General features: G+C 42.7%; 2 protein-coding genes across 7 annotated transcripts in view; both read left to right on the top strand.

The window, feature by feature from the left end:
* Positions 1-8,994, top strand: part of LOC110958476 (protein bicaudal D homolog 2-like) — a 45,495-nt gene extending 36,501 nt beyond the window's left edge. The window contains exons 10-12 of one of the 5 annotated variants that reach the window (XM_022205038.2): positions 3,115-3,346; positions 4,980-5,072; positions 6,660-8,994. In XM_022205038.2, coding sequence (XP_022060730.2) covers positions 3,115-3,346; positions 4,980-5,027 — 280 coding nt within the window. In that variant the 3' untranslated portion in view covers positions 5,028-5,072; positions 6,660-8,994. Of the gene's footprint in view, positions 1-3,114 lie in introns of all 5 variants that reach the window. The other 4 variants (XR_007942389.1, XM_022205039.2, XM_022205037.2 and 1 more) reach the window with 4 other exon arrangements.
* Positions 8,995-14,042: 5,048 nt separating this feature from the next.
* The window catches only part of fgd (faciogenital dysplasia), a 74,949-nt gene continuing 66,853 nt past the window's right edge, over positions 14,043-22,138 (top strand). Inside the window, exon 1 of one of the 2 annotated variants that reach the window (XM_022205035.2) lies at positions 14,043-14,405. In XM_022205035.2, the coding sequence (XP_022060727.2) occupies positions 14,384-14,405 (22 nt within the window). In that variant the 5' untranslated portion in view covers positions 14,043-14,383. The remainder of the gene's footprint in view (positions 14,406-22,138) is intronic. The other variant, XM_022205034.2, reaches the window with a different exon arrangement.

Below are 22,138 nucleotides of genomic sequence, written 5' to 3'. Positions count from 1 at the left end.
TTGACGGCCCTTTTTTTTATGGTAATCACTGCTCTGACAAAGTCTGTAAAGGTGGATTTCTGAGACATGAAAAACTGTCAGATACAAAGATGTGTGGTCTTTGAGAAAAGTGGAAGAGAGATGGAGTGGAAATGAAAGAATGTGTAGGTTTTTGTGTGAGCCTTTGTGTAATCTTCTGCTGCAGTGTGCGCCTCCTTTGGGCATTAGAGTTACTTGAGATTTTTAGAGTTTATTTCGTTCTGTGCGAGTCTCATGAACGTGACACATGATTCAAGTTTTCAAGTGTGTGTGTGTGTGTCCTTCTCCCTCTGCTTCTGTGTGTGCCTCTCCAGCTGCAGTCTCTGGTGTCATGTTAAGAGTGAGCTCCTGCCTCCAACATTCCTAAGACATGCCTCAACATGCTCTCCCCTTCTGCTTCCACTGATTAACAGGCAAACCATTAGTCCAAGTCACGTTTTCCTCTCAAATATACACCCTCATTCTCCCTGCTCTTCTGTTTTTAGCTGCATTCCCTTTCCGTCGCTCTTTCTTTCATTCCGTTCTCATCTCCCATACTCCTCTGTGTGAAATCCATCCCACCGTGACCAATCAAGCTCCAGACACGACTACAGCTGAGGAGCTATTGTGTGTGTTTACTGTGGGGACATTGACTATGAACCTCGTCTATATGAACGTTTCAGTAGCTGCAGCCATTAACAGCCCTCACTTACTGTAAAACGCCACAGCAAGATGCAGACAAAATTGCATTTTGACAAAGTTGCGAATATAATGACTCTTCATCCTCAAAAGACCTGCAGCCACGTCCCGACCCCCTTCAGCTATTGTGCCACAACACTCGATCTGTAGGGGCAAAAAGGTTCCTATTGTGTCCCCCAGTCCCCAGAATAGACCTCTCTGTTTTTTTTCCCGGGAAAAAACGCACAGCCTCTCACCCCCCATGCTGGAGTGACTGAACTGTCTGAAGGCACACCAGCCCCCCTGCCCTTGCCGGGGTTGTCGCCCCATCTCATACTGGGTTTAATGAAGTAGCACTGATCCCTATTGTCTGGGTGTGTGTCCCACAGGGAATCAAGCTGCATACGCAAGAGGGAAGGGCATGGTTTATGTTTGTATGGTGGTCTGGCGAGGCCAGAGTTCACGTGGCCCATAACCACGTGCAGCACCACACACAGGGAAAACATCTGCGCTTCCTCATTGTGGATGCTTCTTTTGGTCTCAGATTTTCCCTTCAAGACTTAAACAAGAAATGATTTTTCAGGTTCTGTGGGCTATCTAACTTGTTCTTTTCAGAATTGTCTCTTATTTGACTATATTTATACAAATTACACCTATTACAAAGCAAGAAACTGAAAGGCCAGGCTAAAATTGCAGAATCACACTTGAAATGACAGATTTTGGTTGAGAAAGGCCCAAAGAATCTGAACTTCTTTTGCTTGTTGACAGAAAACAAGTTTTGATGACTCAGTTGAGTAATGTTTTTTTGTTATTGTTGTTTTTAATAATGCAACAGTTCAAGCAGTCACTAGCCACTAACCAAACAAGAACAGGTCTTACGGTCCTGCTGGGAAAGTGACAGTTTTAATAACAGACAAACGGCATGAGATAACTAATTACTGTGGGTTTTCAAAGGCGGAAAGAGTTTGTGTGAACTATTACCACAGATTGGGGCGTTCCCACTTAAAGTAAATGCTTAAGTACCACATTAATAAAAGGGAATAGGGCGAAGCTAACTCCCAGTTGTATTATATCTGAACATTTTTGGTGCTGTAGAGTTGAAGAATGAGGCGATGCACACTAACCAGCCTCTCCCTTTGTGGAGGTGTGTCAGTCATTACTGAAGAATGCCTCTCACGTTGCTTTGTCAGCAACACTGAAAGCAGGAACGAACAAGATGAAGAGAAAGAAAGGGACTGATGCAAGCAGACAGATGCAGACGGCGGCGAGAAAGTTGAGGATCCTGAGAGGGAGATAAGACCCAGGAGAGGATGTGATAGAAAGAATGAAATGAATGATTGACCTACGTAATGAAAATGAGGAGGGGAAAGGGGCTGGCAAAGGGGGAAAAAAGCATGAAAATGAAACATAAGCATGACAACAGCAGATGGAAAGTGATGATATGAACCCCCCACCGTGAATTCATCTTGAGTGGCCCACTTATTGTACCTGTCCAGTGTCAGAGATGCACAAATGCAAGAACAGCAGGAGACAGGTGATAATGCCGCAGTGCAGCAGCCAGTGATAAGTAGCAGGGGGGACACGGACTAATTTCTTGTGCTATTCGGCACACAGATGGGAGATGGAAGAGATGCATGGAAGTCATAGTGTCTCACTGCCACTGGAAAACTAGAGATCAAGTGTCAACAGCTACAGCTCTGAGCAACGATCCACATTCCATCTTCTCTTTGCTCCCCTCCTCAGCCTGTTCCTCAGGTGACGCAGGGAGGATCTCCTCAATGACCCTTAGGTTAATGCGTTCATCCTTTGTTTCCATGATCTATTCTTAACGGCTGCTGCGCATACACTCATATTATTCAAAGAAGCAGTAAGTTACGCTCAGGTCTCATGAATGATTGTCGTGTCCTGTAGCAGCAGCCATGTGAATCCAAAAAGCAAAGATTTAGATTCAGTTTAGGTCAGAGTTTGTCACTTTATCTTGCAAAATGTCTGTGCAAGGGGCTGGAAATGTACTTAGTTGGTGGAATTTTGTCTAGAGGACGGAAATGACTGATGAAGTCGTAAGTTAATGTTGCAGGAGCTCTGCTAGTCTCCAACCTGCACTGTGTGGCTCAATGGCGCCACCTGCTGGTGACAAAAACACTGAATAATCAGGCAAAAAGTCATAATGATGCACTTCATTTTCACTTATTGTAGTCGGTGCTGGTGCCAGGAGCTGAAACATTTGGCTCAGAAATGTATGTCATGGTTGTAGTTTATCAGTTTATTGCAAATGTAATAAAAACTCAAATAATAGTTCCACTGAGGCAAACTCTGTTAGAGCAGTGCCTCCTTGTGGTGTGATACTGAAAAATCTCATCATGATATTCTTTAATTCCAGATGGATGTGGACTACTTTGTGACAGCTTTTACATTTCTCTCTTTCTGTGTCTCCTTTAGTTGTGACGAATATGTCACCCAGCTGGATGAGATGCAGAGGCAGCTGGCTGCAGCAGAGGATGAGAAGAAGACCCTCAACTCTCTGCTGCGGATGGCCATCCAGCAGAAGCTGGCCCTGACGCAGCGCCTGGAAGACCTGGAGTTCGATCACGAGCAGACCCGCCGTGGAGGCAACGCCGGCCGGGCCAAGACACGCAGCAAGGCAGCCAGCAGCGCCACCAACAACCCCCATGTAAGTCAGAGTCTCACCTGCTCTGGCTCCGGCCGACCGGAGCACAACAATGCCATGCCCAATGGCATTCTGGGAGGCCCAGTGGTCTTCTGCAGCGAGAAGTACAAGATCTACTGCGACTGAGGCGGCTGAGACGTCCGCATGGGACTGCTGTGTACAGAGGGGAGGGGGCTCACGGGCCAAACCCTCCCTGCCTTAGTGTTAAAGAGCCCCACTCGCTCGCTTAGCTCCTTGGCCAGCCTGCGCTCCTCTAGGGACTGCTGTGTGACTAACCAGCTGCTCGTGTATGCTAGTGTAAACGCTTAGGGGAATGCAGATGTATGTACAGTGTGCACTAGACGTTTGGACTGTAGTAGACATATATGGCATGTGGGATTATTGGGCCCTGGTTATATTGGGGGTTATGTGGATATTATGGAGTGTCTATTCTTTCCGCTGTCATGGTGCTGTACGTATGATGTTAAAGGTGGCAGCTTCTGTGCTTCTTTATTGGCCCCCTGAGTGGCTTGCCTGGTGACATTAACACATTGTAGGGGTGGAGACTTGTAAAGATGATGTCAGTCTGATGGTCTCACGACTAAATATGACATCCTCTGTCCTTTGGCTTGTCTGTCGGCATTGGTGCTCCTTTAATAAAAGCCCCCTTCTCTCCCTTGCCTCTCCGTCCTGGTCCCCCAGGACTGACCTTTGCCCAGAAGCCCACTTTCTAATCAAGTCACTCTTTAATGTTTACAACAAGAAAACGAAACTAAAATATGCAAGCTCCCCCTGCTTTTTGTCTCGGGGAGCGTAATATGATTCTACACAGAAATTCAAAACTCATAAGTGGGTTGATGGTTTTATGATGGAATTGTTTGGGCAGAAAAGGAGCACCTGTGACCACAGGTGTTTATTTCAGGATCATTTTCAAGCTGTGATGCTAGCACACCAATACAATAGAGTCAGTAGAATCGCATGGCTTTGCAGCTGAAAACGCTTTTTTAACTGTTTTTCTGTTGTCAGGTGTGTGGTATAAGACAAACTCATGTACTACAGGGCTCTACATTGTGAAAAGAGACATTAATTGGTGTCTGGTGAAACACAGGAGGGCTATCTACTCCATGTGACCCATTATGTTGCGATGGATTTTTTCAGAGCCATATTGCAAGAAAGAAGGAAAGTTTGACAAATCGATCTCCACATCTAAATTAAGTGCACTTCAGCATAGGTGCCTCAGGTTCCTGCTTCTGTTAAAATGGATATAATGATTACTGTGAACAGAGATACAATATAGTTTTGATCAAAGATGATTTTTTAAAATCCTAGAAGAGCACAAATCAAAAGCGTACTCGCATCTGGATGGTAAATCTGCAAACAAAACACACCGACTACTCGGCAAAAGTGCCTGTCGACCCAAACACTTGATATGTTTATCTATCTGTTGATGTAAAGCCCTGTCCTCGTGTCTCTGCTTGACGCTAACGCTGTTCTTTTCCTTTTCTCTCCCCATCCTCTGTCTCCCCGCGCTATTTCTGGGAGATTGCTGAGAGCTCTGAAATAATTTCTGTGTGGTTATGTGGCTGAAATCCCTTTTCCTTATGTCTCTAATCTGTGTCTTGTTGCTCGGTCGCTATGACGACCTTCTCTCTCCTAGATTGTCAGCAGCTTGCTCCCCCAGCATCACCACTCACCCTTTAACTAGAATGAGGAATTGTGGGGAAAATTGCCCTCTGAATATTTTTGTCAGGTAACGTCCTCACATACGTTGCGTTTCCGAATTTTTGCCTGTGTGTATATCTCAGTGTTGAAGTGAAGGGCCCTCATGCGTGTACTCTGTTTGTAACCACTGCAAATGGAGGGCCTGTCACTTCTTTTCCTTTGTTTGGTGTGTGAGGACAAAAGAACGTACTGTTTTAGTATTGATGATAGCTTTAACCCCCTGCAAGCTAGCATTACGCAAATAGTAAAAATATAAGTGGGGCTTGTGTTTATAAAATCCATGTACTGCTTGTGGATCACAGACACATTAGCTTTATGATGCTAAAAGCAGGGTTGATGTGAGGAAATCCTGCAAGGTTTATAAAAATTTTGCATTTTTTACTACTACCTAGCTATATATTAAACTCTATATTCTTAATGCGACCATATTCAGGTTATAATCTTGCAGGATCTAACTACAGTATTCGTTCCTCTTAAGTACAAATGAAAAGGAACAATGTCAGCGGTCAACCCTGCTTGTGCGAGCATCCGTAAGCCACAGCACACAGCATGGAGACAAGGCTATTGTACACATTAGGGGGAAAAGAAAAAAAAAGCAGCCTCCTCAGAGGTCAGTCACTCTTCTGTTTCAAATTCACTTAACTTACAGGTGCGATATATATTCTGTTTCTATCAGTTTGCGCTGACGGAGAAAAGGTTTGGGGAGTAGAGCAGGGAGAACTACTCATGTTGTAAAGCAGCTCCTGAGAGAGGAGATAAGAAAAGCTAGACATGCTGGTGAAGAAAGCCAGATGTGTGGCCGAGAGCTGATGTTGTGGAGAAATGAGTCCAGGATTTTCCTAAAGGGGAGAAAATCTTGGTGATATTTGGAGGATTAAAAAAAAAAAACTGAAGGCTGGTTGCTCAATCAACCAGAAGACATTGATTCAAATTAGCTGAGCCCCCGAACCCTTTTCCCTTCTCTAGGCTTTGTGGATTCACTGAGCTGTAGGTAGATCCCAGGATGTGATTGTGATTAGAATCCCCCCTTTCTAGATAGATGAATTCCCACTTCGCTCCAACTAGTTTGAAATCAATGTCTGATTTATGCGGTGTTATTACAATATGCCACCTAAAAAGCTCCTCCTACCTCTGCCTGCGGGCTCCTCCCATGTCACCTTTGAGTTTTCCTTCTCACGATGCATCTTGTTTCTGATTTGCGAAAAGCCTGCATGTCGAAAACATACCACTTTTTTCCCCCCCATTACCTTGCATGGCATATGAGAAAGACCCATTTCCTTTGACCTGGGTGTTGGGATGTGGCTTCATCTCTGTCCTGTGAATGAAAGGTCGTGGTACTTGTGAGTCATTGGCTTCCTAACTGCACCCGCAGGATAACTTGTGGTGAATGCGCTTCCACATCAGCTCCTCAAAAACCTATCGACAGCGCTGATGTGACACAACGGCTCCTGACGTAACACTGTTTGGCTTCGAGCGCCCCTAACATCGCCGTCCGATGCTTTGACTAACCGTGCTCTGTCTGTGTGGACTCAGCCGCTGACCTTGCAAACAGCCGCTCTCAGATGACCAACTATGCTAACGATGCTGATCATTTGTTTGTTTCTCCATTTTGCAGTAATTACAGTAATTCCGCGCGGACGACGAAGCACCGACACAAGGTCCATTCTCGCAGCCGATTGGGTTCGCCGAAAAGAGTTAGCGCTGTAATTTATTCGGACTTGAAGACCAAAACAAAACAACCAAGCTTAGCTGAGCAGCTAAGTGGAAATTGCTAAATGAAAACACTGATTTTTCAGTCAAATCAACGGCCCTTGCTTTGGCTGTTGAACACTAAAATGTGATGCATATTCCGATGACACTTGGCCTCATTTCTGCGTGCAGCTGCCGGAAGCCAATTTCTCACAAATCCAATGAACTTGACGTTCTGAAACAGATTGCGACTGGCTAATCTAACCCTCCAATGAGAAGCCAGGGGATGTGTGGTTGTTTCTCAATGTAAATCAACAGGCTCTTTTGTGTTGGGTTTCATCTTTTATTTTATTTTTTTAGTTTATTGTTTTCTTAATCTGTGCACTTTCATTATATAGGATATAACATGCTATTATTATTAACCTCTAGGAAAGCATGGTAGTACTATGGTTTGTGAGTTATCCAGTATAGGTTATAAGACTGTAGGATAAAACGTCCTCCTGAACTGTCTGAATTCAAATACGAGATACTATGTACTCAAGTAAAGGCTCCACAAACCACAAACGTACTATTATGACTCTGTCCTCAAGATTTTATCCATCAAATAATCATTCTTCAAATGTTTTGTTACATCGTATGTTATGCTGTTGGTTTTCTGTTATGTTTGTTCTACTGCCATGTTCTATACAAAAAAAAAAAATCCAGGGTGATCAAATTCTGGGGTTTTTTCATGTATTTATTATTCCTAGGAATAGTTCAAAATGACACAATGAAACTTGACAACGCTCTGACTCAAATAGGTAAGTTGTGTTTTGGGAAAAATTTGAGAGACGTGATATGCTTTTCCTAGCTTCTTACCGAGGGCGTTCCACTGAAACGGGATCACTGATTTTCAGAATTCTCTACAAGTGCGACCATTAAATTCCAAATTGGAATTGTTTCATTCTCTCTTCGTTTATCGTGCCATATCTTGGTACACCGTTTAGGTTGAAAAGAATCAAGACGACAAGAAAGAAGACGAGCCGTCACTGAGAAAGGTGTAGTTCGGGCCATGGCGCTCCACCGTGAGCGCCGGGGTTTTGTTTTTGGTTTGTTTAGTTCTTCGTTTCTGACCAGTAGTGCCTTTCATTGTTTCAAGGGAGAATCTTAGACTAGTGTTTTGTGTTTCGTTTTTTTTATAGGTGAGGACTTTGGGTTCAAAATGACTGTGAGCAGCAATAAGCGCAAAGGGAATTTAACCCCTTTCTGCATGAGTGAGGTAATAGTTTTGAAATTAGCTCAATAAAATTGAAATTGTATTGAATTCTGCAAGTCAGTGATCCATTCAATAAATTCAGGGGTATTAAGAAAAGGTTGTTTTTTTTATCAAACTTTGGGAACCAAAAGAAATCCCTTTGGCCTCCTGTTATTGAACAAAATGCTCCAAGCATCTGTAATGTGTTGGGGTAGATCAGTGTACTATTGGAAACATCTACGTATCTCTAGCTTTGTTTGGTGAAGGTAATGTGATATCAATAGTATTGTTGAAAAAATGTGCAGAGAGTGCATTTTCTCTTTCTTTTCGTCCAATTTGAGTTTCGTTTGTTGTTGTTTTTTTTATTATTGAATCTTTTTTTTTTACATCATCTTTGAGCATTATGTTTTCAGGAAACAGAAAACAAAATTTGCATCAACAAGCTTGAGTAGTGCCATGACAGCCAATGCTTGTTTGTTGAGGCGTTAAAGTTACCAATATGGATAAGAAGCTAAAACATAAAAGTGCAATTCAAATACTGTTTTACATTTGAACAAAAACAACAAAGTTTTCTGTTTGCTGGAAGCGATAGCATTGTGATAATAAAAATTAGCTGTGCAAACTTTATATTGTCATATTGTGTTTCAGTATTGATCCATAATGAGAGTTTGATATCTTTATATGAAATAACGACTTCACCTGTATGTTGGTATTTATTTGAATTGTCATGCAGTACTGTATTCTTATCAATAATGTGCATTATGATTAGTGGCATATTGATTACAGCTAAATGTCATATGCATGTTTCTCAGTCATGGGACCTTTACACAGAGTTGAAAACAAACATGTAAACTTTTGTCAGGGTGTTAAAAAGAAAAAAAAAACTAGGGAAAAAAAATTAAGTCTGATGTATTACTGCTGAACTAATCCTCTGAAAGTGTTTTGTTTGTTTTCTAGCTGAGAGGTGGTATGTCTGTGTAAGGGTAGTCATACTGGCTAAAATCAATAAATGTGACTTCAGTTCCAAGCGCTTTCAGTGTTGTTATTTATAGCTCCACACACAGCAGCAGATGAAGGGTTAAGCAGGGAAGTGGATGGTCTGCAGCCCCCATGTCTCATCAGAGCGTTCCCAGCTGGAAGTCAGTGGAAGGGGAACTTCCCAGCTGTCTAAGCGGCTCCAGGACATGATCATATTTCACACAATGCACAAAAAACACCTCCAACCCCCCTCCCAAACCTTCCTCTCTCTGTCTTTTCTCTGCTGTCTAGCTTAAACCTCGCTCCTCCCTCTACCCTCCTCTGCCTCTCTCAGTTTCCCTTCGTTTTTTTCTCCCTCTCCTCCCCTCTCCCTTCCTTCTGGAGATACGCCCACGCGCAGATCAGACCCAGTTTCTTTTTGACCTTTGGTACACCCAGCATTTCCTGTCCGGGCTCTGGAGGCCGGCTCTCTCCCCAATTAATACGGCAGTGATTCACGATGGAAGAGAAATGCTTTGGGGCTATTTTCAAAAGCACACTGCATTTGAATTCAAAAGAAGCACACATTTGCTGTAGATGACTTTTCTCGTTGCTGAAAAGTCATATGTATTTGTGCGCATGAGCTCAGATAAATCAACTTTTAAATAGTGGATGGAATTAATCCTTCAACCACAGATTGGAAAATTATCATAATATCCTGATAAAGTACAGATTCTGGTATTTTATCGAAATCTCTGGTTTCTTAACCTGGTTTTTATCTAATGTACCTCCACTGACTTATCAGATGAGATAAAATATTCTGTCAACATCTCTCATCACCTTCCAAATGTCTTTTAAACTTCTGTTAAACAAGACATCATTAAACATCTTAGCTGATATTCTAGCTTTCTTTATTCATACTGGAATTGTCCATAATTAGACTGCCTCACTTGTATTTTCTCTGTAGGTTTGTTAAAATCTGCATTTACACCTCTTGGAACAGCAAAATCTGAATATTTCACTCCTTTACCCATAATATCTAGCAAATCTTTTCATGTCTCTTTCTAGAGCTGGCTATTTATTGTTTATTAGTAGGCTATTAGTTATATACAGTACCAGCAGTCTCACATGAGTGGGTAACCCTCTTTCTGTGTGGATTTTTGTTTTTTTTAAAAACCATATTTTCCATTTGTTTCTTTAATAGTTTCCCCTTATTTAAGCTACTCCATTTCCTACACTGGCTCTCCATTTGTTACAGAATCCAATTTCAGAATCTCTTGAGTACTTTCAAATACATGGTCTGACACTGCTCTATATTTCAAAACTATTAGGCCTTTCTTCTGCACCTATAGCTGCCTATGATCAGAGAATCAGCTGCCGTTGAATCAAAACGGAGCCATGCTTTGACTCATTTCACCCCAACACCCTGCATCAAACTTCCCCTTACTGTCAGAAAAACTCAATCAGTACCTCAGTTCAAAAAGATTTTAAAAACCCACCTGTACAGACAGGCACTTGTATAATATTGTATGTCTTATCTAATGCTTTATTATTGCCCTTTAAAAAACGGATTGTCTTTAATACTGTTTTATCAAAAGCTTTTAATGTTGTTTTTGAATGTATTTCATGCATCAGTGTTTGCATGGGCGCTTAAATTCAGGATATAGTTTGGAAAGGCGGACAATCCCTGTCGAATTCAAAAAAGCTGCATGCAGAGGAAGCCATTTTTGTACTGTATATTTTATATTTTAAATCCTTTCCCAGACATTTCTTTACTAGAGAACTTAGTCCCCGAACAAACATGTGGAATATAATCTAACAACCTGGTCATAGTTCAGTAAAAATATGAATAGTTGCACCAACAATTTAGCATTTTGGGAATCTCCTTATTTTGTGTTTCACCTTCATAAAGTTTTCCTTAATTTGGTTGTAGCTACAGAAAATAACTGCATAATACACTTACTCAGTGATAAGTTCAGTGAATGAAATGGAAAACGTCATTCAAAGTCACAGATGACACGTGTGACAAGTGAAGTGAAATTCATTAAAGATTACAACTTAAACATTTAGAACTGGCAGTCTGCACAGGAATTAAACCTGAGATCAGCTTAACCCGGTGACTAGCTGATTAAATTAAACCGAGCTCCTCTGGCTGAACTGAAATGTCAGTTTGTTAATGAGGGAAGAGGTTAATTCACTGACAACTAATGACATCACTGTAGCAACAGTGGAGCCTTTGTTGGTGCCAGTCTTCTCAAATATCCTCCCTCAACTGGCAAAGGAAATATGGGTCAGTAGGCTTCATTCCATGGCATCAGTCCTGCTCTATTAATATGCAGGTGCTGTGATTAAACTCAGGGCGGAGGGGGATTCATGCAGCAGCTGTTTCATATCTCAGTGGATGCACTATTGAATTCCACCACTTGGGGTTGCCATTCCACAGCTCCAGTCCCTAAAAGTTACTTTAAGCTCTGTTGTTGGCCTTAAAGGAGAGACTGAGTGTTTGTGTGCTCTTACAAAGAATCTTCTTTCTGTGTGTCAGCCAGCCCTGTCATGTGATGAATCTATGAGGAGCCTGAAGAGAGCAGCGATCAGCTGGTCCAAACTTGCAACACCAATCATCAGTAACACGCATGCCTCACATGAAGTGGCTTTAAACACACACACACATTTCTGATGAGCTCTGCCGGAGCAGAATTAATGCCATTGAGGATGTTAGCAAATTTTACGACCTGTGGAGCGTGAGCTCAGCTTGATGATGCATTAAAACATTCCTTAGTCCTGACAGTGGACACTGGGTGTGAGTGTCCTCCCTGCTGTGACTCACAGATCTCGTCTGTAGTATCTCCACACAGCTGTTGGTGTGGTCTCAAAATGGCAGCAAATAACAGATTAAGTGTTGATTCAATCTACACGAGACTTTAATTTGCACCTGAAAAAGGGTGAATAAATAGAGACTGGCACCCCGGTCTAGAGTGTGATTAGGCAGCTGATTGGGGCTTTTTCACTGTGAGAGATTCAGATAAGTGCAAAAAGCTTGAGGTGGCTCATCTCACACTTATCTGCCTCGACTTTCACACCCATCTTTCAGCTCGGCTGCTCATCCGCCACTCCAGTCCTCTATCTTTGTTAGTTCTAATTGGCTTTTTTCATATATTCTCCTTTTCTGTCTCTCACCTTTCCCCTTCTAATTCTGCTCTCCTCGCTCTTCTTCTTTCCTCCCAGTTTCTGAATGCTGCTCTGTGGTTGTAAGTGGAGGAGCCCCAGGGAAGAGGATGTCTCCCAGGGGGTTGTTTGGTGTTCTGCTTTCTGTGGACCAGCATGCCCCCAGACAGACTGACAGGCAGCTCCATGCACTCAGGGCCACCGGGCCACTGGTCTATTTAAAACTCCAGTTCAGTCATCCACAAAACACTTGGCTTCTCAGACTCTGCACTGACAAAATTATTCTCTAAAGCACAAAAGTAGAACATTAAAGCAAAAGAAGAATGTGTTTCTATCCGTGTACGTGCTTGTGTCTGCAAAGAGGAAGCCATGTTTAGTGAAATATGTGACAAGAGTGCGGTCAGGGCGCTGGTATAAATGTGGGAGGAGGTGAAATATACACGGCAGCTTATTAGAGAGGCGTACAGGTCAATGAAGTGGCCCTGCGCCTGGCAAGAAGCCAGACAGGGAGGCGTTATCATCAGAGTCCCTGCTGTTGTCTGCGTGGATCTGGGGCCGACGACAAGTGTGCGGCAACAGCAGCAGCCACAAAAGAGGTTAATGGTGCGTGGCTGAATAGACAAGAGTTGGAAAAAGATGGGGGTGCTGCACTCATAGACACAGACACAGAGAGGAGACGGCAGGGTCAGCAGCCACACGCTCCTGAAGAATAGCTTAAAAGAGTAGAAACATTAAGAGAAAACAAACATACAACTTCAAAAAGAGTAGCAGCAAAATGTACTTAATGTGCCCCCTGTGAGTGATATATATTAATATATTTTACATGATTAAATTGTCAGTGATGCATCAGAGCATGAGCACTCTTTTACTGTTAAAGCCTTTTAAGGTGGCACTAGTTTTATTTTATTTACAGTTTAGTTTTTTCAGCACATAGTGGTCTGGGACTCTTTAAATGTGCTTGGAATTTTTGCTTCACAGATGTACTTTTCTGAGATTTTTTTTTGCAATCTCTGGCCTTTTTTGGGGGGGAAATAATGGATAAATTTACCACTTTTGGCCTCAAGAAGTCATTTAAATGAAATCATCTGAAGGTTAGAGGATATCAAGGATATAAGGAGCCTACACAAGAACCTGCTTATTTAAAAGGCTACAAACACAAACACACTGGAAATCATTGGTTTGAACAGGTTTGAACACTTTGTATTTTATCAGTTCATCATGTTTTTTAATGTAAAATGAAGTAAAATTGCGTACTTATTGTAACAAAAAATACTCAAGTAAGCTGCATATGTGCCTGTTGAGTAAATATACTTAGTTACTTTCCTCCATTGCAGCTGATAATCTCCCTCTCCAAGGAGTAAAATCCTAAAAAAAAAATACCAGACTTTAACCTCTGGATGAACTCGATCATTTCACATCTCTATCAATTTGCAGATTCAGGATTTGTTTCTCCTTCTTCCTCATTACTCTCTATAATGATTCCCAGAGGCAGCTGAGTGCACCCACTGAACATTCTGAAAAACTAAGGATGATCAATTAAAAGATCAGGAGAAAGCCTGAGCAGTGGCATGGAAATGCAGTGCCACTTAGTATTTGTGTTTCAGGATCTTTTTTCCTTTTTTCCCTCCACACTGATGGGCAGATGCGGAGATTTCAGAGCAGAGCCTTCCATTGAAATAGGCCCTCATCCTTTTCATGACTTCACGTGACAGCCCATGTCATGCCCCAGAGCCAAATAATGGCAGGGAATAAAAATGGAAACATGAAATGACGAGATGCAGAAAACTGAACAGGCTGTTTCAAAGCGGTTCGTTAAGGTACAGAATTAATTTATTTTCTAATGCTTTCAATGAATGAGGTTGTCGTGCTCGCGCTTCGAAGAGACGGGAACGCGCATTTTCTTTCTTTTTTCCTTTCTTTTCTTTTTTTTTTTTCCAGCGGCACAGAGGAGAGAGTTCAGTCTCCGGAGAGGGAGGAGGAGGAGGAGGAGGAACGCGCTTCATGGAGGAATATAGCGCTCCTATTCTGCAACCAAAACTGACCCGGATCACATCTCTCGCGTCCGTTAGGAAGCCATGAAGTGTCCGTAGTGGGTCTGTGTGCGTGTTTTTGTCGGCGAACAGGAAAAAGCAGAGGAAGGAGGAGGGAGGCTCTGAAGTGCAGGCGCTCCTCCGAGTTTAGTCCACCGTCCGCTGGAGCCGCCGCCGCCGCCGCTGCTGCTGTTGCTGCCAGTTTCTCCGAGAAAAAAGCCCGGATTGAGCCGAGGAAAAACCCGGAGAGCAACTTTGTGCAAAATGCAGGGAGTTTCAGCTACGGGTAAGTGACTTGATCTCCTTCACAAACACAACTCTTTCTCCTCTCTGCGGTTTTCCTCAAGTTGTTTCCAAATGGCCACGGCTAGTATTGCGCACAGGATTTGAATTCCAAAATGCTTTTGCCAGCTGTCAGCGGGGCAGCTGCAGGGCCGCATCAGCTCCACAGAGTTGTTTAGCTCGCTTAAAATGAAATTTTAAAGTCACGTTAATGGTGTGGAGTTGGAGGCTTGAGTGTGACGGGGTGGAAAAGGTTGCCAAAGGCTGATGGAAGCAGCTCTGAACTCAGTGTTGCCCCCATATCTGCCTCAGAAACCCCACACACCAACCCCACAAACACAGCATATGTGTATTAAGTGCATACATGAGTGGAAATGGAACAGTTACCACACTAGTTTCTAATAATGATGATTAGAATAGGAGTCATTCATTGCCCTCCTTACTGTAATATGTGTGGTTATTGGAGGCACAGTGTCCCTGTGAGGAATGTGATTGGACTGTAGGAAAGTGTGTGATGCAGATCTTATGAGATGTGTTGAAAGTTTCTGCCAGTTTGTCCATCTGTTGTTGGGTGATCGGAGGACGTGTTGTGTGTGTGTGTCACTGTGGTTTCCTGTCTTCATTGTGGGCCAGCACTATTTTTGATGGTGAGATACATAGAAGCTCTTGCTTGCGTTACTCTTCCACCACAATCACAAAGGGAGGGGGGGGGGGGGGGTGTTGCTCCTTTTGTTTTTCTTTCTTTATGTCTTTCCAAATGCCTCCTTTATTCGCCGTGTCCACATCATTGTTCATGTGTTGCGTGTTCTGTTCTCCACGGCCTTCGCAGATGACAGGTCTGGGGCGTTTGGGCCTTAATATTCCATATCAAAGCCACCACAATGAGTTTAGCAGTGTGAAACTTCCACTTGAATATTCAGCTGAATCTCGAGATCTTTCAGGAGAGGCCTCAGAATGAAGTGGTAGCATGCAGACAAAGAAGAAGAAGGAGGAGGGGAGGGTATGAGAGGAGGGGGGGAGACTGATAGAGATGAAGTGCTGATGGGACGATATCGGGCTGCAGCAGAGGTGAGCTATGCAGAGAGAAAGAGAGCGTGTTTTTGTTGTGGGACTCAGGGGAGGGATCGATCTGCCGTCCTCCTGGCGGACTTTTCTTTTTCCGGCAGTCCAGCAGTGTATCGTTTCTCTCCCACTCACACACATTCATTCCCAAGGCCTCGCTCTTTTTCAATGCAGTTGCCTCTTTCTCTCCCACACTGTCCCAGATCAATCTCTGCCCCCTCATCTCCCTCTCTGCCTGCCTCAAACCCCCCTCTCCCTCTCTCTCTCTCTCTCACTCCAGCACAGCTCCACTGCAACTGCCATCACATGAAATATTCCTTCTTTTTTTTTTTAAAATGTCTTTTTCCCTCAGCTCTATTCCTTCCACATGGGAACTCCAGGCAGCCCGTTGCGCTCTCTAATGCTTATTTTTGTGTTTACGATGGGAGGGTCAAAAGGGTTGTGAGGCTGCTTGCATCAAATCATTGGAGAATCTATTAAAACAAACCACATCACAAATAAACTGCGGTGGGATAGATAGCATGCTTCTCAGTTTGAGGTCCACCTCAATCCTCAGAGTTGTTTCCAACTCCATAAAACTTTCCTGACAAACTTCAGCCCTCTGTCTTACACTCTGTTTACGCCGGCCCTCAAAAGTGGGCGAGTGTGTCGGCCACAAAAGGAGGACAATGGTGGTCCATGTGTGGCAGCGAGATACTCCAGCGTGGATGTCCTGCGTGGCTGTTTAGGTTATTTATTATTAACAAAAAGCTATTGGGCCTGTCTGTGTTTAACTGAGCCAATGTAAACACCCACACACACACACACACACACACACACACACACACACACCCGACGCTACATAAACACACAGCACAGGAGTTAGAGGGAAGGATGGTGAGAATAATATCTGCCCAGCTGAAAAAAAAAGTGGAAACCGCCACAAGTATTTGCAAGATTGGGTTGAGACTGTTTAGTTTAGCTGTGAGGTGATGAAGATCAAGTCCATGGTTGGCATTGGTCGCAGGATATCTGAAGAAATTAGCCTCATCTGATGCATAGTAGAAGCCCTAAAGTCAAAGCATTTGGATTTTACACAGTTTTATAGAAACTAACTGCTTCAAGCCTCCAGGAAGGGAGTTCCCTTTCTAGATATCAAATAAATTTAACGGAAGAAGTGTTCCTCTTGATGTACATTCCCTCTAATTTTACATGTGCTGGCTGGCTTTTGGTTGTATGTAGCCTAACGGTTATTTTAAATACAGACATGCATACGGCAACGGTCTTATCTTGCAGACACTATGGGGTGTCATAATGGAGAACAAAGACACCATAGACTGCATATGAAAGGCTTTAAATGCACACAAAATCAAAACCTATGCTCACTAACCATATCTGGCAACTCATGCCAGAAGTGGAGATGCTGCGAAGTAGCGCAGGGATAAAGTTTAAATGGCTTTTACAAGAGAGTGCCTCATCACATGACTGCCCTGAAATCACCGAGTCTTATCTCTATGTTTCTGTTTGAGCCTAGATAAAGGAGTTTCTGTGAAAATAATTCTGTGCTTTTTATTGCACTTGCTGTTGAGAGTGATTCTAAGCAATAAAAACTGAGAAAAGTGGCAAAGTTCAATGACATGATGTGATATCCTTTTTGTAGTAGTCGTCGGATCCGTATTAGAAATATCAATTACAGCTGCTTTGACAGACTCACAAACTGCCCCATCAACATCTTTGGCATTTCCGTTCTGCCATTTGTTGTCCTCCAACATGCTGATATCTGCATAGAGCTAAAATCAGCAGCTAATATTAGCTCCTGATACTTTACCGCTGAAAGATGTGAGAACTGCATGGAGCGGCGCCAGTCAGCTACTATGACTTAGCGTTGTGTTTACACCGAGGCAAACACCGGGTTGATTAATACTGACCCGACAGACCAACTTGGTCGGTTTCCCGTAAGAACTGATCCCTGAGAGATCCCCTACATGTCTGCTGCTCCACGTCTCTTCTACTTCTGTGTGTGAGACAGCATGACTCAGTTCCATTCGGAGGCTTCAGGCTCTTTCCCGGCCTGCCTGAGTGTCACATTGATTTTCCTAATGGTGGTCATGTGTGGCTCCTGCTGCCGCGAAGATGACACTGAAGTTTGCGTTTGCGTGTCGGGAGAAAAGAGGCCTCAGAAGTGATTGAAAGTTTTTCTGACAGGCAGTTTTTTCAAAGTTGTTTTTCTGCAATGTGCTACACAGAAGGTGTCGCTCTGTCGCATATCTCAAGAACAGATGCACTTCTATTTTAAATAATCCAGCTGTCTACCCAGGCCTGCTCACTGTGTACTCGCTCTACACACCTATAAACTCAGCCTTAAGCGTATTTGCCAGAGCTTTAATGGACTGTAAATGTCTGTTGTCATGTTTGTGTTAAATGACTTCACATCTACTTCAGCACTCGATAAGACTGTGTTTTATTAGGTTTGTGACATTAGTCTAGTGTGGCCAAGCTGGCGCACAAAACCCACGTTTAGTTGAGGATAATGACTTTACACACACAAACCGAGGCATTTAAACTCATCTGGGTGGGATTAGGAGCTGGTTAGTTTTGATGTACTGTCCACAGTGAACAGATGGTGGAGTTATATTGACACTCCTGTTTAACAGGTTCTTGCATCATTTGCAGGCGCGTTGCTTTGGAAGGTGTGTTTAAATTGTGTTGCAGAATCATTGTCCCATCAAAATGCAATTCCACAGATTGTTTTATGGTCTGTTAAGTCACTGAAAAAGTCTACTGTCAGAACTTTTAACCATACCTACTGTTCCATTTAGCTGGAAACAGCCCATAGTGGTTCCTGACCTAGATATGAGGGAATATCTTCTTGTGACACCTCGTCATGTGGTATGACCTTATTGTTCAACCATAGATGAATTTTTTTTCACTCCTGGATTGTTTTATTTGAAAGATTTTCGTAGCTTGGAGAGGAGAAAGTAAAATTAAAAAGCCATAAAAGGTGCATTAATTCTCATTTTATCATCTTGGAGCTCCTGAGATTAATGTTAAGTCCTGGCAACTAAGTTGGGAACCAAAATAAAGTTAAAAAGCAAAGAGAATAGTGATTAATAGTAATGATTCTACTTATTTTACACTCCTGCCTTATCTGTCAACAGAAGTCTACTTTGGCTTCTGTCATAAAGAGACCTGAGCCGACAATAATAGTTTAGTGTCATAAAATTATACAGTTGCCAGTTTATTATGCACACCAAGCTCAAGCTGATGTAGTCTAACACGGGAAAAACCTGCCTTCATTACAGCTTTAATGATCTTTTTAGTTTGAGATGTATAAATTCAACTTTATTATCATTCTGGAGGCTGTTTGCAGGTGTTTCTGTTCTCTTGTCTACCCCATTTGTATCTAAGAGAGTAGGCTAATGAACCAGCATCACATCAGAAGGTCACACTGCTGCTTGAGTGATTTTTTTTTTTTTTCTTAAACCAAGTAATTAAAGAGTGAGCTGGAGGATAGCACTCGTGTTGAGTCCAATGCTGTTTGGTATTAGGATGTTTCTGTTCAGAGTAGCAGTCCTTCCTGCACAATGTGTTTATACTGGAGGTCTCTTGGCTTAGGGTCTGGCTGACACACACACACACACACACACGCACACACACACACTCACACATTCGCGCACACATACACAGAAGGCGGAAGTGACCTAGTTTTCCTAAATGGTACCAACTGTTGAGGCCTTCTAGAAATTAACAGAAATACTCGGTGTCACCCAATAAAGGTCTGACATGTTAGATGTTGAGCATTACCCCCTGAGACTGAATTAATCTCATCCTGGTTGTCTGCATGTATCAAATCGTATGTAAGCCAGATGCTCGTCTGGAGAACTTTTAAGCTTCTGAGATTGGGGGCGCATATTGAGGATAATTGAGTGACTCTCCGCGGTCGCTCTAAAAATGGAAAAAAAAAAAAAAAAAGTAATCTGAAATCAGCAATTTTTGCCCTGGGATCTGATCCCATTCCAGTAGTCCTTCACACCCTGAAAGTTTGCCTCTCAGTCACACCACTAGAAGGTCACAGCCCTCTGTGTCTGTCTGTATCTGTGCTTCTTCTGCCGTCTGCTGTCTGTCTGGATCGGACCTACCCTGATGAGGGGGATTTTCCTGGGAAAGTCATATGGAAAGAAAAAAAAAGAGCCCTAATAGTAAAAGCATGTTCCATTCTATTTCTCTTCCCGTGTGTGTGTGTGTGTGTGTGTGTGTGTGTGTGTGTGTGTGTGTGTGTGTGTGTGTGTGTGTGTGTGTGTGTGTGTGTGTGTGTGTGTGTGTGTGTGTGTGTGTGTGTGTGTGTGTGTGTGTGTGTGTGTGTGTGTGTGTGTGTGTGTGTGTGTGTGTGTGTGTGTGTGTGTGTGTGTGTATTTTATGAGTTGAGCTCCTTTCTAAGCACACTGAAGGCATTGTGTTTTTACTCTCTGATCATCAGAAGAGCAGGCTCTCTGGAATCAGGGCTTCCTGTACATACTGGGGTGAGGCAGGGGGATGCAGAGAGGAGGGAGGGGGAGACAGAAAGAGCCGGGTGGAGGTCACCTCTAGGTTAAATGGTTAGCATCAGCATTCTATTATTATATACATACATTAATCCTGTATGGATCCTGGAGGCTTAGATGCTGACTGCATTATATATTGTACTGGAGTTGTTCTGGTGGTAATTTATTATTTTGCTGATTCATAATTTATCTTCACCTTTCCTCTTTGCTGTATATAACATTATCTACATAGGTTGTTTTTTGGGGAATTTCTTTATTGCATTTGCGGGTTATTCTACACACGCAACCTGTCAGTCAAGGTCATTCCTGAGAAAGCAGTTTTGGGCCCTGGCAGATTTTAAACAGTCACAATTCACCCCTGTTACCCTTGTATGTTAATATTTTTGTCGATATATTTGTGATCCTTAATTTCTGTGGAATGTTTTGTGTGTCAGGCCTCACTACGGTATGTGGAGTATGTTCATTGGTGGCTGAGTCACAGCCACTCCCTAATTAGGAGGATTGTCTTTTTTTTTATGAAACAATTCATCTGATGAAGGTCTAGCACTCGCTAATAAGCAAAGAAGACCATGTGCAAGAGTCTGTTGGAAACTTTCTGTGGCATGTACATTCTAAAAAACATTCCACTGCTGTTGGAACAGTGTATTCTCAGGCTAATACACTGGCATGGCTGATAAGTAACAAGAAACTGAGGTATGCGAACTACACGTTTTGACATAAATTAGAAATAGTCTTTCCAATACAACCTTACATTAAGCTGAGTGACAAATTAATGGAAAAATCTGAATGACAAACATGACAAATGCAGAGGCTTTCATGCAATTAACATGGCATGTTTAACTGTGGCATGTATGAAAATGCTGAGCATGCTCTGTCAGTTCTAATTTTGTATTAAGATGGCAAGATCAAAAGATCAAAATCCCTTTGAAAAGAGATGCAGTGTTTGGGCACAGATGGCAGGAGCTTTAGTCACAACAACTGGCTAATGTGTCAGTAGGAATAGTGATATAAGTGACATCTACATTCAGATCTATAGAAGAGACATCAGTAAATTTGATCTGAAATTGTGATCCACAGTGCACATTAATGCTTAGATAACTGAGAATGTCAATGCCGGGTATCTCTAAACAATTACACAGAGAGAGATGCCATAGTAGGGTTTCAGTGCATTAACCCCTCGTAACAAAGACGGATGCACATTTGACAGCTGAGTGGTGCAAAAACTCAGAGTTGTGGAAAAACGTGATGTGGCCAGAGAATTCATCCTTCACAATATTCTTGACAAGGGAGCGAGTGCATGTGTCGTGTTCAGGCCTCAATGCTTGACCCCCACAGTGGGCGGATCCAGTGGCTCTGTTATGCTGTGGAGACATTTTGTTGGCCTGGTTTTGGTCCACCTGCCCCTTTTAAAAGGAAGGATCCTTTCAAATCAATACAGTGACTGACATTTCTATCCTGAGGGCAATGGTCTCTTCCAGGCCTCCATCAATAGGGCACGAGGGGTCAATGAATGATTTGATTATTATGCAAATATTGTGAACCATATACTTCACAGTCACCAGATCTCAACCCATTTGAGGACCTATGTGAGAGTTTGAGCCACCATCTGACACAACACTTTCTACCCCTGTCATCAAAACACAAAATGAGGATGTATCTTTTGGGAGAATGATCCTCCACAGATGTAAATAATCAATGCCGATGCGCATTGAAGCTCTGCTGGCGGCCCAACACCTTGCTAAGACACTTCATGTTGTTTTTTTCTTTAATTTGTCACTAATCTGTAGTTTGTATTTCCAAAAATGTCCGCTCAGAAGGCAGTGCATCTTGGTCACACTTCTTCGAAAGGAAAGCTCGGAAATAATTAACCAATTTTTCATGAACAAACGAGGCTCAAATGAATGCATCCAGTGATTAGGCTGATTCCGCCATTGTCCAGAAACATCAATGAACCGCACTATTTTGCTGTGTGACATGTTAGGCCATAGATATTCTCTAGTGAACCAATTACCTGCTGAAAGTAGCCTCCTGTTCAGATGATGCAAAAAATCTGCGGTTTCTTGCCTGAACTTACATGGTCAGTTATTAAAGATTTACATTGTCAGCAGCGATCAGTTGACTTTGACTGCTTTTGGCACATGATTTACTGAAGGTA

This window comes from Acanthochromis polyacanthus, chromosome 6 (genome assembly GCF_021347895.1).
Source record: "Acanthochromis polyacanthus isolate Apoly-LR-REF ecotype Palm Island chromosome 6, KAUST_Apoly_ChrSc, whole genome shotgun sequence".
NCBI classification, from domain to species: Eukaryota; Metazoa; Chordata; class Actinopteri; family Pomacentridae; genus Acanthochromis; species Acanthochromis polyacanthus.
Note: the sequence above shows the minus strand (reverse complement) of the source record. Positions and strands in the feature narration are given on the sequence as shown.